This window comes from Pseudorasbora parva, chromosome 5 (assembly GCF_024679245.1).
Source record: "Pseudorasbora parva isolate DD20220531a chromosome 5, ASM2467924v1, whole genome shotgun sequence".
Taxonomy (NCBI): domain Eukaryota; kingdom Metazoa; phylum Chordata; class Actinopteri; order Cypriniformes; family Gobionidae; genus Pseudorasbora; species Pseudorasbora parva.
Window position 1 is genome coordinate 32465555 of NC_090176.1, and position 17373 is coordinate 32482927.

General features: G+C 35.8%; 3 protein-coding genes across 7 annotated transcripts in view; 1 reads left to right on the forward strand and 2 right to left on the reverse strand.

Annotated features, from left to right (window-relative positions):
* The window catches only part of ptpn4a (protein tyrosine phosphatase non-receptor type 4a), a 67871-nt gene extending 64391 nt beyond the window's left edge, over nt 1-3480 (reverse strand). The window contains exon 1 of the mRNA XM_067443896.1: nt 3083-3480. The gene's annotated coding sequence lies outside the window, so the exon portion shown is untranslated. The remainder of the gene's footprint in view (nt 1-3082) is intronic.
* Nucleotides 3481-4441: 961 nt separating this feature from the next.
* On the reverse strand, nt 4442-6132 carry tmem177 (transmembrane protein 177). Its single transcript, XM_067445027.1, has 2 exons — nt 6035-6132; nt 4442-5548 (listed from the first exon to the last, which is right to left on the reverse strand). The coding sequence occupies exon 2, from the start codon at nt 5523-5525 to the stop codon at nt 4593-4595; it is 933 nt and encodes a 310-aa protein (XP_067301128.1). The 5' UTR covers nt 5526-5548; nt 6035-6132; the 3' UTR covers nt 4442-4592.
* A 493-nt stretch (nt 6133-6625) lies between these two features.
* Nucleotides 6626-14931, forward strand: mrasa (muscle RAS oncogene homolog a). Of its 5 annotated transcripts, none has more exons than XM_067443898.1 (7): nt 6626-6706; nt 7035-7093; nt 9301-9507; nt 11707-11860; nt 11964-12063; nt 13272-13351; nt 14136-14931. In XM_067443898.1, the coding sequence occupies exons 3-7, from the start codon at nt 9315-9317 to the stop codon at nt 14233-14235; spliced, it is 627 nt and encodes a 208-aa protein (XP_067299999.1). In that variant the 5' UTR covers nt 6626-6706; nt 7035-7093; nt 9301-9314; the 3' UTR covers nt 14236-14931. The 5 variants fall into 5 exon arrangements, with proteins under 5 accessions (XP_067299999.1, XP_067300001.1, XP_067300000.1 ...); XM_067443900.1 differs by lacking the exon at nt 6626-6706 and adding an exon at nt 6727-6841; XM_067443899.1 differs by lacking the exon at nt 6626-6706 and adding an exon at nt 6825-6947.
* The last annotated feature ends 2442 nt before the right edge of the window (nt 14932-17373 follow it).

The following is a 17373-nucleotide window of genomic DNA, read 5'->3' on the forward strand; positions in this document are numbered from 1 at the left end:
ATATATATAATGGTCAAAATATTTAATGGTCTTGGTCATTTTAAATCACTGGTCAGGAAATACTGCAGATAAAGTAACTTAGCACAAATCATTTTTCACCTTTTGTTTTCTATAAATATTTAAACGGTGTGGGTAAACTTGCAGACAGACCATTCCCTCCTCTTATTTCTATAAAAACTGCCAGTGTGAACAACAGAGATCACATTATCAATCATGTTATCATTCACTAACCTTTCACTTTCAGGTTGGGACGACCAAAATCTTATTTCATGATACGAGTAATTTCATATTTTTTAATGTAATTTTATAATTATAATATAGATTTTTAATTGTATCTTTGTTTTTAAAAATAAGCAAAAAATGTAAATTACAAAACAATATGATAAAAACAGTGCTTTATTTTTCAGCTACATTAGGTCTATTTAACAGTAGCAAGTCGAGAAAAAATTAAATAATCAAATATAAAACTGCTTATTATTCACTCTATAATTTAACTGTACACTGATTCTTAATAAATATATTTTAGTTAATAATCCAAGCATGTGGTGGTTTTTCTGCCCTAGAATGATTTGAAACAATATGTTAAATTGCTCTTACATACAGGGTATGTGGCTTATTTAAGGGCAAAAAATATCCACATACAGTTTTACAGGTCCATTTACAACCCTATAAATTGTCCCTAGGATGTAATGCTGTGTTTTTGCATTGTTTGGAAGAGTTATGAATATTAATGTTGAGCTATGCTCTGATTGGCTTATTTCAGCAGCTCACACAAGTGCAGTTGTTCAGAGAAACGGTTTGTGAGTCCTGACCATCCTGACAGAACACAGACCGACTGAATGACACTTTAAGCAGAACATCTCAAATGGAGATTGCTAAAATGCAGCCTAGTTGTTTATTGGTGTTTTCAGATCATCCGTGCCCGAGAGAGAGCGTGCATATGGTTGCCAGATTGTACAACACTGGTAAAAGGCAAAAAAAGGTTTAGGTAAAACACCGGATAGTATACGTGTTCTTCACAGAAAAGCAGAGCTCTGCACACACGTCCTGACACCTGCTGTCACACATCCATGCAAATTAAGAAATACAGCTCATATTAGCGCTGTCCTCCTTAAAGTACCGGTGGCCTACTAATACAATTCCATATTGTACCGTTTGTAAAAGCAGAGTATCGCAATACTTTTCCAGTACTGGTAGTGTTGCACGATATACCGGTACTAGAAAAGTATTGTGATACACTGCTATTACAAACGGTACATTATGGACTTACTTTTTACTTATATTTACTGCATGGTTTTACTTACTTATATTTACTGCATGGTTCCATTCTGTTCGGCGTAGCCTACAATCACTGAGTGAGATCAGATGGTAAACTGTCAAATTAGAAATGTCTTCGCACTCGACAAAGAACTCAAGTCCGGTCATCAGAACCGAGGCTACAGCGATAGTCTATTCAATAGGTTACGTTTTTCACCACTAAAAATAAAAAGAATGTAATTTTGTTTTTGTAAATGTGACTCATAATGCATTTAACGTCTAAAATAATCTATAAATAAAAAAAAAGTTCTGCAGGCTTTATGTTCACAGCTGCTGAGTGCGAATTCCCGCGCAGCGCTTCAATTAACAGTCACGAAGTGCAAGATGAGATGTGTAAGTTAACTAACTAAACAGCTGTGTTAAAATAGGAGTTAAACAAGCGACAGAAACAATCAGTTTGCAAAGACTGTATCAGCCAAAGCTCAGCTTGAGAAGGGGAATATGCAGGTCAGGAAGGAAGGAGAAGGTGATGGAGATGAGAAGCAGCTATTGTGCTATTTAAGTACCGGTCAAAAGTTTGAGAACGGTAATATTTTTTAAATGTTTTTGTAAGAAGTAACTTTTGGTCACCCAGGCTACATTTATTTGATCCAAAATACAGCACAAACAGAATTATTGTGTAATATTTTTTACAATGTAAAAAATAAATTATATTTGAATTTTAGGCTTTTTTTTTGCCCATGTGTGTGTGTGTGTTTGTGTAGGCAAATGCTTAAAAGTCTATAATTGGATCATTATTGTAGCGGTTATGTTTCTAGCTTGTAGCCTAATACGTTTGGCAACAGTTTGTCTAACCCTAACTGATGGAGTGTGCAGAATTTCTTAAACAACCATGTAGGAAGACACCATGGCCACATTCCAGGATGACTATGTCAAGATTCATCAGGCTCAGATTGTGAAAGAATGGTTGGGAGGGACCAGGAACCACTTTCAAACATGAATTGTCACCACTGAGTTCAGACCTTAAATTCATTGAAAGTCTTTGGGATGTGCCGGAGTAGACATTGTGCTTGACTCTTGCACTGTCAGTACAAGATCTTGACCGCAACATTACACCATTTATTTCAATCAAGAGGTACATCAACTTTTTGGTCAAGATTTTGGACACAATTTCCAAATCATCTCAATGGTACAAAAAAGTGTCCCAACCCCCTAGAAATATATAAACACACACATCCATCCACCCATCTACTCGCGCATTCATGAGGGAAGAATTCTGAACAACTGGTTTTCACATGTGTGGATGACGTTGTAATAGTCACATGCGTCTAGTCATAAACACTGTCAAAAACGATGACGTCATTGACATGTAAACGCATTAAACAACTCTGATTTAAACAAGGAGTGACCACACAAACACATCTTTGACTTCGAAATTACCAATTGTTTTCAACAAATGACAAGGATCATCCGTGTTAGGCTCTTAATGAGAGAAGTTCAATTAGGATAATCCTCTCAAATAATGATTGTTCATCTCCCATCAGAGCACTATTGTGTTGGTTAAATACACCACAACCGCCAACAAAATCAAGTCTACTAATGTCTCCAGCTAAAGAAAAAGCTGATTGGACCTTCTGGTAAAATATTTATAAATAAGATGCTACGGAAGTATTCCTTATTAATTTAATTAATATCTTATCTAAAATATAGCATTATGACATAAAAAAAAATTACTTGAAATGTGTTTTTTGAATATACAGAAAAGCAGGCAGCATTTTAGAGCCAAAATTCCCAAGCAACATCAAAGTGACATTCCGATTCTTACCGTCATAAACTGCTCCAGGGGTGTCCAGTTTTTAAGTAAATGATATTTCGTTAGAGACCCAAGGCAGAGGAGCGGAGAGCCCGCTCAGAGCAGCAGCAACAGCAGCCTCATACTGACCCACTCCAGCCCAACACACACATTCAACTCAACGGGGCCTCCGGTTCCAATAATCCACATAAACTCAATCCTGTAAAGCCAGTCAGCGACGACACTTTGCAATCCAGTCAACGGACCACTAGGGCGGTGGAAGGGATCTCGCAGGAGAATAAAAACGCATTTCCCACTCCAGAGGTCGGCTCATCAGGTTCGCTGACTTTTTTCGGTTGTGTCTCCGTTCACGGTGCTGCTGTTACATTGTAGGAGCCGCAGAAGCAGCAGCGCTGAGTGTTACATTGTAACATGGCGCGACATCTCTCCGCAGCGCCACCAGCGGCCGGGGGTGGAGTCACAACCTGGAGAGGTGGGGTATTAAACACAGACATATATATATATATATGGTAGTTTGTTTTTCTCCACAGGCTTGTTTTATCCAAATGTAGTGGGACTAACATTGATTTTGGACTCCTTGACATCTTAACAAAAGTCGAGTGCAACATTGTTTGTGTGCTAAAGCCAATATCGCATAATCGAGGCACAGAGTTGTTTTTAGGACAATAGTGGCATCCTGTGGCCAAATCGCGCTAAAGCTACTAGTTACGTGTTCAATGCGTGTACAGATTTGATCCCTTTTTTGAGTCACTGTGTGTGTTTTTTTTAAATATTTTTTATTGTTTAATATACTGTTATATTTAGGCATACTGTTTTCATCTGCCAGTAATAAAAATAAAAAAGAAGTCAGCAATTATTTAACTATAGTTAAAACTTCAGAGTAAGCTAAATGTATCACACTATAGGCTAACAAGCATTTGAAGACCAAATTGTATAGAAATAAAACGTGCTTTTAGTTTGAAATTGAATATTATCTGGTGGAGGGAAAGTACAGTAAAACACTGTTCGGAAAGCCATAAAAGGGCTGACACTGCAGAAAGCCAAACCTACTGGAAATGTCATTGCAGAATGAGTGATCTAGTATGTAAACACTGGGAAATGTCCACACCCAATGTGTGCTTCAGCAAGATTGCCTCTCAAACATCTTTTTGGCATCCATCCTTTGGCTGACTGTCACTTTCACACACACAAACATTTTTAAAATGTGACCACAAACTATACTATGTTCCATGACCACTTAGGTTTAAAACACAGTACTATAAGGAAGAAGACGAGGAAATTTGTAATAATCTCAGTGATCTTGTCATATGTCATTGCCAAGTCTTAGGTCAGCCAATCATTACAATTTGACAGATGTAAACTGCAACATCATAAACATAAGTTTTTTTTATTTAGTGGTGTGTTGTACCAATTCAAACACATTGTAAATATACAGTCTCATATACAAATACAATATGATTTTCCCATATTAAAAATCAAGAGCTAATCATTGACATATACATTTTAAATATATTTGGCCAGTTCATACTTTCTCATTTTTCAAAAGATTTAAAATTCCATCCCGTCTAGATGTGTACGTTGCATGTCTGAGTTGCAGCAGGTGGCCAGGAAACAAGTTTCCACTGGGGGCGTACATCTCTTCCCCTTTAGGGCCCATAAGAGAGCGCAGGGTCTTGTTCCGTGTCAAGATTTTCTCATAGAACTCTAATCCACCCTTTGCATAATCACTAGACAGACATGCCGCACGGCGGTCCGAGCTGTAGTCCAACCACTGGCTCAGAGCATCAGATGACATGATATACGACACGACTCCTAAACCCAGTGCAACCATATTAACGCCGGCCCTGAAGATGATGGAACCAGCCTGGAGCCCAAATATCTGCTTGAGGGCTACGCTATATATACAAGCTCCAGCCAGACACGCTGGAGCCACTGCAGCGTGCAAAACGGGACCCCCAGCCCTCAGTCGGGCCACTTCTCTGGCTATAGCGAACTTCTGTGCCTCTGAAGAAAACACCAGGGAGTTTTTGAGAGCAATGCCTGAGTCACTGTCCCACTCCAGCTCTTTGCCATTGATGAGAATAGTGCGATTAGTGATGCCCGATGGATCCTCAGTGGTGCTATTGAAGTTGGCTGGGAGGCCGATCTTTACTCCAGAGGGAAGCCAGGGAACACCAGCCCCAACCGGATGAAAGCCGAAAGCAGCAAATGCACTGAAGTTTCTAGGGGAGCTGACAGCAGAATCTTTTAGCACCTCCTGAAAGACGTTCTCAAGCTTCTCCGACAGGCTGGCAGGTTCTCCTTTGTGCCAGGCCTGGTACACTTTCCTGTATGTATAATCTGGGAAAGCATGATAAAAAATGTTGGCAGAGAACACCCCACCACATCCGACAAGGAGCAGAGGAGTCCGATACTTCTGAATAAACACGGAGAATCTCAGAAAGCGCGAAGCCATCTTCTCTTGCTCACCTGACCAAACTACAGAGAAAAAAATTACAAAATTATATATTACTAATCATAAATTATGTAATCTTCGCATTTAATAGCAAGGTTATCTTATCATTAACATACCATGTTGGCTGCACATAAATAAAATACGTTTTCCCTCCTAACTATTGTAATTATGCATAATTATGCATAATTACATCTAACCCTAAACCAAACCCTCATTACCCTTACCCTATATCATGTACATGTAGATAATAATTAACTCAGTACTTGTTAAATGTATACACTGTAACCTTCAAAATAAAGTGTAACGAAAAGTTGTTTATAAACACATTGCTTTAAAAATCTGCTGCACATTTCAGTGTATCGCAAGCCCTGCTTTTCCGAATAACGTTAGACTACATTTTTATATTTCTCGAAACCATACATTTTCGAATAAGGTTACAAACATATTTCTGTAAACTCTTTGGGGATAATGGCTCATTAAAGACAGTAAATCCATTAGCATTCTCTTACTTGCTACGCGTTCATTCTCACAAGGACAGCACGTTGAATGCAGGTTGAATGTTATGGAAACAATTTTACGACACTGTCTTTTACGACACCACTGACGATTTGCGATCTCCTTCGGAATAGAATAAGGATTAGAATAGAAATAAGAATGTAGCATTTTTATAACTAAAATGGCATGAAAAGGTGCATATCTGAATACAATTTCACTCATTTTAACTCTTAATTTTGTATTTATAAATGAGGGGCATTTGGCGTTGCGTGTCATGATAATAATAAGGCAAACTCCCAATGGAGGAGTTAAGAGTTTATAGGGCTATTCTTTTCTTATGCAGTGTGGATCTAACTTGAGCACACGTTCACACCAGACACTTAAATATTCATTTCACACGGATGTGAGCTCAACTTTTTTCCTGTTGTTCAACCTAATTTTTCAAATTGTGAAAAATGACAAACCCATACTTTCCCTTTTTAATAAAAATAAATAAATAACAATTTTATAATTTACAATTGCATCTAAGCATTGTCTTTTTAAGATAAATAGAGAAAACATAAAGTAACGCCCACTGAAATGTTTATCATCTATCATATAAATCGTACAGTAATATTAAACTTGGCTGCCGCTTTAAAAGTGATGATGAGGCTTCACACAGAGGAACAGTCCATTTGCGCTTGTGGGTAAGAGTCTTCCGTTTATTCGACGATGTGCATGTTTTGAAGAAGACGGTGTTTTGGGGGCAAGAACTTGTATTTATTTTACGGTTGTTTGTATTATATGTGTAATGCTGCTTGTCAAAAAACAACGAATGCTCGGTAAGAGTTCGCAATAGAAGCGCATCCACCCCATCGAAACCATGCTATTTATAGCATCAGCAGTTGCGATGTGAAGTTTGTTACACTGTAATTTCATAAGGGCGGGGTAAATGTTTTAATATTTCATTTAATATGAACAGCAGGCCCTGTCTTCAATAAGACCCTATTGATTATTCTGAACTTAAATATACAGGGATGTCGAGGGGGAGTCGGATTATTTGCTCACTTGGTGAATCAACCAACCCAGGACTGGTAAGTTTCCTGCCAGAGTTTGATGATGGTTTTTGATGATCTGTCATTTGTCACTGGTCAGTATCACACTCATATGTGTAATTTCAGACATAATGTTTGCCCGTTTATACCCTTTGGCGTTGTTTATGATCCTCATAGATGTTTAGTAAACGAGACTCTGAAATAAACTCTGAAATCTGAATTGAGAGACTGATCTAACGGACACGTCATTACGCCGCGTTAAAACTGACGTCATCTCTGATGGAAGGGCGCATGAAACGTAATAGAGTAATAGACAATTAAAGCTCAAACTAAATATAACTTTTCTTCTGGGTGGAAGTGATATAATTATATAATACCATTGAAATAATTAGGGAAGTTCCTATAAATATAATGAAATGGTCTGCCTCCAATCTTTTTTAAATAAAACTATAATAATACTTTAAAGTTCAGTGTTCTTCTGTGTAGGTGTAAAAGAAAATTATAGCATATAACATTATCAATAAATATGATAGACGTTTTCTAATTTCCATCACATAAAAAAAAATCTTGCTTTAGTGAATCATAATTACAATTTAAAAAGCCATCAAAAAAGTTATTTTACAAGTTATATTACAAATGCCAAACATACAGAGTCATAATTATGCAATAAAAAGTCCTGCTATACTACCATTACAAATCTAATTGTCCTAATTATGAGATTTGAAATAGAATTAAAGTCATAATGATGAAAATATAAAATATTTTTAAAAAATTGTCAAAATTTAATTTCATCAGGTTGTGTCATTGTGCTCTTTTTATAGGCATATCATAATTTTGACTTTTATATATTTATCAAAATGTGAATTGGTCTTAAACGTAAAAAAAAAAAAATTGAAGCAAATATGAATATAGCAGTTTATGTTTGTTAAGCTATCCGTATGTCATACATATTATCACCTGTTTACACCAATTTATTTAGTTATTCATTTACATTTGTTATAACCCTGTGATTATTTCTCAAATGTTTTATTCAGGGAAGTTAAAACTCACAGTGATAACTTCATTGCACTTCATCAACCACTTTGAATTGACTTTAGTGATAATTTAAAACACTGAAAAAGACTTTCCACTCAAGAAAGTAAGTCAGAATGGCATGAGGGAGTAAACTGCGTTTATTTTTATTTTTTTATTTTCCTTCTTTTTTTTGCGTGTGCATGAAGTGTTAGCTTGTCATCTTAAGAGGTCAGTTTGGGGTCTCCCTCATGGGTGTGTCTGAACGAGAGGTGTCTCATAGCTTCCTTATGAAAAAAAGATCACTCAAATATCCAGGCCTGCTGGAATTAGGAAGGAAGTTTACTCCTTCCTCACATTGTGGGCCGCAGGAAGGGGTGGCCGTCACCCACTGACAGACTTTTCCTCCTGAATAGCCCACATTGCCCTGCTCACAGTCCAGGCAAACGCTTCCTCATTAGCCTAGCTGAGTTCCTCAGTCTTCTCTCTGCTATAGTTGTCTTTTTAGGTAAGAAAATGTGTTTTTACTTATTTTATTAAAACATTTTATCACACAACCTATAGGTACAAATTGCAATTTTACTGTAGCTCATTACATAATAACATTGGGGAGTTTGCTTATAGTTCTACACAGCCTTTAGTCCTATAAAGTCCTTAAACTAGTACTTGTTTAAAATATAAGGTAGTCTTTGTGGGTTATTTATTTAGTTATTTATTTATTTATAACTTATATATTTGTTTTTCTTTTATGTGAAGTAGTATGAATGTGCAGAAATGTATATGTGGTCCATTTGTACTTTATGGTACATTTTGAATATTTTGTCTCTATGCTAGGATTATGGATACTTTTTGTATTTAAAGTCACATTTTCAGGGAGAGAACTGATCTTTAGTGGAGCTTTAATGAAGTATAATTCAATTTTTTTCTTTTATCATAAACAAAAATAAAAGAGGGCTTGGAAGATTCCAGGCTTGTGTTGTGCAGAAAATAACAGCAATTATGAAGAAGCACAATGTCTGCGTCTAGACCATATCCTTTGTAAAGCACCCCTCTATCCTAAATTAGCTCTGCAGAACTATTCCCAAACCACACAAAACCTCATTTGAACTTTTCATCTGTACTTTGAGCTTCTTTTTTTTCACATAAAACACAAGAAGTGCTCATAACTGCCATCTGCCTTATGCTTAGGCCTAAATCATGATCAAGGATGTCAATCTCCTCTCCTCTCTCCTCAGGTGTAGCTGTTAACATGGCAACCAGCGCGGTCCCTAGCGACAACCTCCCGACGTACAAATTGGTGGTTGTTGGAGACGGAGGCGTAGGAAAGAGTGCTCTTACAATCCAGTTTTTCCAAAAGATTTTTGTGCCAGATTATGATCCTACTATTGAAGACTCCTACTTGAAACACACAGAGATCGATGGCCAGTGGGCTATTTTGGATGGTATGTGCCAATACCTCATTATCTATAGTATTTTTCCGTAATATTCATGCTTTCAGTGCTCTCATAGTGGTCTCATAGTGCATATTCACAGCCTTATCATTAGGCCTACAGTGTATCAAGCTTTTAATGGAAAATCCAGTTAAAACTAGTTTCATTTGAAATAAATAATATCCAATGATGTCAAAATATAATTTTGTTTTTAAATTAATGATATCATTAATTTGTTTTTATTTATGTCTCATTCTGCTTTATAAAAATACTCTGATGCTGGGTAGATTTTTTAGCTCTGGAATACAGAGAATACAGTTCTGGAAAAAATGAAGAGACCACTGAAAAATTAGCACTTTTCTCTGGATTTATTATTCATATGTATCTGTTTGAGTAAAATTAATATCTTTGATTTATTCTACATATTCTTTGATTCATTTGTTATTCTACATACTACTGACAACTACTAATTTCTTCAAAATGTAACATTGGCATTGAGCATTTATTTGCAGAAAATAACAACGGGTCAAAATAACGAAACGTTTTCAGACCTTGAATAATGCAAATAAAACACGTTTATATTAATTTTTAAAGGTGCCCTAGAATGAAAAATGTAATTAACCTTGCCATGGTGTATTATTTCACTATGGCAAAGGTTAATTAAATTTTTCATTCTAGAGAGCTCGCGTGCATATGGTTGCCAGATTGGACATGTTTAGGTAAAAAGCCGGAGTGTATACGGGGTTTCTTTTCACAGAAAAGCTCTGGGGGATTTAATTACTGAAATCCTGCAACCGCACGAACGCGATCTCTTTCTCGCGCGTGGATGATCTGAAAACAATATGTTAAATTGTTTAAAAACAATATGTAAAATATAAACTTAAAAAGTAAGCAAGCTGCATTTTATCAATCTCCATTTGAGATGTTTTGCTTGGTTTCATTTAGTCGGTCTGTCAGAGCGTCAGGACCAGGTCAGGACCAGGTCAGGACTCACGAGCCGCTTCACTGAACTGCTGTAAGCTGTGAGCTGCTGAAATAGGCCAATCAGAGCAGAGCTTAACATTCATATTCATAACTCTTCCAAATAAGGCAAAAACAGAGCATTACATCCTAGGGACAATTTATAGGGTTGTAAATGGACCTGTAAAACATTTACATTTTTTACATCATGGACATTTTTTCCCCTTAAATAAGCCACATACCCTCTATTTAGATATTAGAGAACAATTTAACATATTGTTTCAAATCATTCTAGGGCACCTTTAAACAACACAATACTACTTTTACAACGTATAAAGCACAATATGTAAAATTTTTGGATTAAAATATCCAAAACCACTAGAACAGTGTTATATATTTTGTTGACTTGCATTACCCCAAATGTTTCAAAGATCCAGAGATACAAGCAATTTTAATCAGGACACTGATCGTGCACAGCATATCAATGACATCTTACTCTTGATTTCTTATTTTGTAGGGATGCTTAAATATATTATGTGTATAAGACAGATGAGCAACTGTTTGGATACATTCATCAAAAGAAAACAAATTGTTATAGCTCAACAGATGCTTATTGTTTAAATCTCGTCTCCTTGGTTTTCCGTGAGTACCATGTTTTATCATGCCTAATATCGATCTAGCTACTGCAGAGTGCAACAAGTGCCTCATAGTAACCGCGGGAGGAACACACAGAGTAGCATTATAGCATAACTTTCAACACACACAAATGTATCTAATATGATAAAACAGTGCTGCGTTACCCCACATACACATGAGCAGAAGAAGCGCAAGCAGTCGCCTGTGGCATAATAAAAGCTCCATGAAATCAAGGCGTCATCAAGCTACTTCTCTGTTTTGAATAAGCGACCTCATGCAGCGAAAAATTACATTTTGTCGCTTTAAAATTACGACACAAAAAAAAGTAATGTCCAATGGAAAAATCCAGCTAAAACTAGCTTTAGTTGCTTGCAGTTTTAATTGTTGATCAGTTGTGGCTAATTGTTGATCCAAATTAAATTAGAAATAATAATAATTAAAAATAATTAAAATATTTTATTTTATATAAAAATTAAAAATAATAATATAAAATATACAGAATTTAACATTTTTATTTATTAATGGTGGAATAATTAAGATTTCCAATCACAGCTGTCAGTCTGTGTTAGCATTTTCCAGATAATATTTTACACATTACATATTTTTTGCTTGCAGTTTTAGACACAGCAGGTCAAGAGGAATTTAGCGCTATGCGAGAGCAGTACATGAGGACTGGTGACGGATTCCTTATTGTGTTCTCTGTGACGGACAAGGCCAGCTTTGAACACATCGACCGGTTTCACCAGCTCATCCTACGAGTGAAAGACCGGTCAGAGATTCTGTTTACTTCATACAAAACTCAAGACCATAACACACATTTGAATATGTTTCTCCTCACAAAATATGTAAAGTGTCTTTCGTGTCTGCACCAGAGAGTCTTTCCCCATGGTTTTGGTGGCTAACAAAGTGGACCTGGTGCATTTGAGGAAAGTGACAAATGAACAGGGCTGTGAGATGGCCGCCAAACACAACGTGAGTCTGTCAGATATCAGAGCACTGACGACTTTCAGTGAGCCCACTATTTACACTGTCTGTTTGTGTTGACTGACAGTGGTTGAAGGGTTAGTTCACGCAAAAACTAAAATTCTGCCACAATATACTCACCCTCATACCATTCCAAAGCCTGTATGACTTCTGTAGAAGATGGGGAGAATTTCGGAGAATAACACCCAAATTTCACTCTGTATGACTGCTACTACTTTTATGGTGCTTATTATGTCATTTTTTGGAGCATGCAGCCCCATGCATAAACACGCTATATATATATATATATATATACTATAACAGTATATATATACCTGGTTGCCTTACCTGGTTGCCTTAAAATTGAGTTCATTGAAATTAAAATTTTGAGTTAATGCAATGAGCATTTTTTGAGATTCGACAACCTTTATTAAAATATTATTAAAAGATTTTGCAACCATATTGGGTAATTGTGTGTGTTGTATTTCTGATGACGCAGAGAAACATGCCAAATAGTGCTATTTTCATCGTTTATCAAATTTGGTTCAGATACAAACATATTTTGAGTTTCTTTTTATTAAACAAATTTCCTTCATTGTATCAACTCAAATTTTTAATTTCAATAAACTCAAAATTTTAAGGCCACCAGGTTACTTACTTTTTTAAGTTAAACCAACAAAAACCAACACTTTTTTTTTACAGTGTACCCTTCAAAACTTTGGTGTCAGTAAGATTTGTTAATGTCTTTAATATAATTTTTTTTTTTTTTTTTTTTTTTTTTTTACATGTAATTTATTATATTCCTGTGATGGCAAAGCTAAAATTTTCAGCATAATTACTCTTCAGTGTCACATGATCCTTCAGAAATCACTCTAATATGATGATTTGTTGCCCAAGAAACGTTACTTATTATTATCAATGTTGAAAAAGGTTATTTTATTGTCAATTGATCACTTTAAAATATTTTTGCTGAAATAAAGTATTTAATTTATTTGGAAAAAGTCAAATCTTACTGACTCCAAATCTTTGAACAGTACTGTTTTTTTTTTGTAATTGCCATTTAATTTATCAAAAGTTTTGAACACTAAAATCTTTATATTATTATTATTATTAATGTTCAAATTTGAAAATGTTTATGGAACTCCTATTCTTTTAAAAGTGGAGGAAATGCGCGTGACTTCACTGCAGTAATTTGCATTTCTTAACTATTTCTTTAGATTACTTACATTGAAACAAGTGCCAAGGATCCCCCAATGAATGTGGACAGAGCTTTTCATGAACTAGTCAGAGTTATCAGGTGAATAAAACTCCTGATCTCACATTTTTCAGGGGTTGGTCATTTCATAATGATGAACTATGATGATATACAGTTAAAGGGTTAGTTCACCCAAAAATAAAAATTCTGTCATTAATTACTTACTCTAATGTCATTCGACACCCGTAAGATCTCTGTTCATCTTTGGAACACAAATGAAGATGTTTTTGTTGAAATCCGATGGCTCAGACAGGCCTACTTTGACACCAATGTCATTTCCTCTCTAGACCCATAAAAGGCACTAAAGACGTTGTTACAAAGTCCATCTCACTACAGTGATTCTACAATAATTTTATGAATCAGCGTATCGATTCATGATTCAGATTGCGTGTCAAACTGCTGAAATCACATGACAATGGCGATCCGAATCCGTTTTAATCTTTGTTTTGAAATCAGCCCATCACTCTGTCGTTGTTTTTTGCACACAAAAACTATTCTTGACGATTCATAAAATTATTGTAGAATCACTAGTGAGAGGTGAGAGGGCTTTGTAGTCCTTTGAAGTCTTTAGTGTCTTTTATGGGTCTTGAGAGAGGAAATGGCATTGGTGTCTATGAAGGCCTGTGAGCCATCGGATTTCAACAAAAATATCTTCATTTGTGTTCCGAAGATGAACGGAGACATTAGGGTAAGTAATTATTGACAGTTATTTATTTCTACCTACCCTAACAGCATTTTTGGGCATATAGGTGCAGTTAAATGTTTGAATCAGAGGTTTTTTTATGTATACTAAAATTTCTCTTTCATTTATGCTTTGCCTTTTTAGACAGCAAGTTCCAGAGAGTAGTCTGAAAAACAAGAAAAAGACGAAGTGGCGTGGAGAAAGAGCCATGAGTTCTCACAAGCCTCACTGTGTGATACTGTGATATTGTGTCTCTTCTGTTGAAATTATTAGTGTTTGGCATGATTAAATGCCAGAAAGGACTGACTAAAGATCTGCACTAATCAGAGGACCACCGACATTTTCAAAAGAACTGGCATTAAGCCATACTATCTCTTCCTGTCTCAGGGTAGCATATTAGGTGAGTGAAGGAATCACTACTGCCAGACCAAGGAGGAACAATCTGTTCAACACATTCTAATGGAAGCTCTGCCTGAAACCACAAAAATCACAGCCAGTTATAACATGTTTGATTAATACACTATATCAAGCAAAATATTAGTCCAATGAGATTGCACTGTGGGTGGAGCTATGCAGAAAGATGCATCAAAACCGAAACCATGCACAGAAATCATTTACGCACATGCATCAAAATTGTGTGCAGCTTCCAAACACTCATATAATTGTGAATGTTTGTTTTGTAGAGCTGTCTGAATATGTTATTTTCAGTAGTTGCCACAAATATGAAGGGATATTGTTGTTTAACCTTCAAGAAGAACTAAATATGCCTTAAAATATGTAGCTAAAGTCAAACTTCTTAAAGGAAACTTTTAGTGTCATAGAGGTATAGTTCACCAATAAATAAAAATGTTATCCCATAATTGACTCGCCCTCAAGCCATCCTAGGTGTATGAGACATTCTTCTTTGTCATAATCTGTCATAGACAAACTGTCATTTGTCATTTGTCAGGCAAGCCGCCGGAAGCTAGATATTTGACTTATAACTTGTTAAATATGGATATTTTTCTTACACAAGCGCACCTCAGAAGGCCCAGAGCCGTGTGGATTACTTTTATATTATGGATGGATGCACTTTTTTTGTGCTACAAATTTTGGGCGGCCATTCACTGCCATCATAATGCTTGAAAGAGCCAGGATATTTTTTTAATATAACTCTGATTATATTTGTCTGAAAGAAGAATGTCATAAACACCTAGGGTGGCTTGAGAGTGAGTAAATCATGGGGTAATTTTAACTTTTGGGTGAACTATCACTTTAACTGTTAAGCACAAAACGTACTGATATGATTGATGGGCCCATTGCACTAGCAGACAATTGCAAGCACTTTTAGTATTTACTTATTGAACTTTGCTGGTTAACATGCTATTTAAAGTTGAAATGTTAAAGGCACATGTATTGGATTTTGCTGCACACTTAAGACCAATTCACACGGCACAGACTAACTGCAACAGACACTTCAATGGGTTTGGTTGGATCAGTGTGTACCCTTGTCGGAGTCTGTCAGAGCTGATTGAACATGCTGAATTGGATTTAGAATGAGAAGTGATGCGCTGTAATCTGTTGAATGTCGGCGTTGATCTGCGTCTGTCGGTGCAGTGTGAGTTGTCCTTTACAAGTGCTCTAAGCCATTTTTTTTTTATAATACTAAGAATAAGAAAAATCCCTTCTACTTGGATATCACTGAAATATGTGCTGATAAATTGGGTGTCCCTGTGACGGCTCTGTAAACAGTATTTAAAAAAAGAGAGGGCATTGTTGATCAGAAACGTTTTGCTTTGATTCAATTTGCACCTTTGGATTCGCTGATATTTAGAGAGGGGTTTTGTAAAGAAGACGTTATTAAAGTTGGCAGAATAGTTGAATGAATTGAATGAAGCAATCTGTAGCTGTCTTCAAAATTGATGACGATAATAATAATAGAAATGATTCTAGAGCACTAAATAAGCATATTATAATTATTTTTTGAAGGCTCATGTGACACTGAAGTCTGGAGTAATGGCTGCTGAAAATTCAGTTTTGCCATCATATGAATACATTACATTTAATATGTATTAAAATAGAAAAGTTATTTTAAATTGTAATAATATTGTTGTTTTTATTGTATTTTTTTACCTAAATAAATGAATCCTTGAGAATAAGACTTCTTTCAAAAACATTATAGAATGTTACCGACCCCAAACGTGAACGACATGGAGCTTTAATTTTGCATATGTGACTGAAGGTTGTTAAAGCAGTGTGAAGACTGCTGGATATGGGTTAGATTTGACGCTTGATCAACCTTCAGTACTCAACTGTTTGCCAAATCTCCTGTGCCTCTGTTTCCTCTATGTTAGACTGATTTATGTGCCTGTGCCAGTGTGATAAACAATCGGTTTCTTAGCCACTGGCTCAACTAACTGTTCCCAAGGCACAGGCCTGTAGAAGCTGATCCCGTCTGCCGTTAAGCCATTAAGTCTGATATCCTGTTCAATACAGCTTTGCTTTGCTCTTCTCACTGATTTTTATATTTGCACACAAATAAATCAGTAAGGCGTAATATCAGACCTAGCAGTGATCTGTTGAATTGGGAGTTTTTGCTTTTTGTTATTGTTGGAAACATGTCTGATCAGGTAGACTAGAGAGTTCAACATATCCAGTAGCGCTGGATAACATTGACATTGGTTTAAATTGGCACTATGGAGATTAATTTCCACAGGGGAATAGATGCTTTACAGCGACTCTCGAGGGTTTTTTATATAAGGTTAAATAAATGTAAAATGACAGTAATCTGTACATTCCATGTTGATCCCCTACAAATATTGTTGTGAGTTTACCAACCAAAGGAAAAACAAATAGTATTTGTTTCTCCTTTGGTTGGTAAATTACATTTAAATGCTTCATAATTACAACAGTGATGTCATAAACTGGTGTATTATTACTCTTCTGTATATTAGGCCAGAGTTCATAACAGTCCAATCCCATTTTATGATATAATAGATGCAGATAAGGTTTGTCCAGCATTAATCACTGTCTGCATGAACTGCTTGAAAATGATTAAGTGAGTTGTTTTGCATCCAGAGGTCATCGTGGGTCTAATGGGTTTGTCATGCTGTGATTATTCTTTTTATTTATTTATATATATATATATTTTAAATTATTATTTGTGAATGAGTGGAAAGATTGTTTGTTGCATTACTTGACACTTGTTTTACAATGCCAATGTTTATTTAATAAGTCGTCATCTCTAAACGTCTCAACCATAAGGAACAGAACTGATGTGTGTTCAGTCAGAGAAGCATGTCAGTTTTGATAATGTCATGCAACAAATGCTTTGTTTGCTTTTTTCTCTCACCACAATATGATTAAAAAAGTATTTCGGTGTGCAAGTCATTATGAAAAAGCT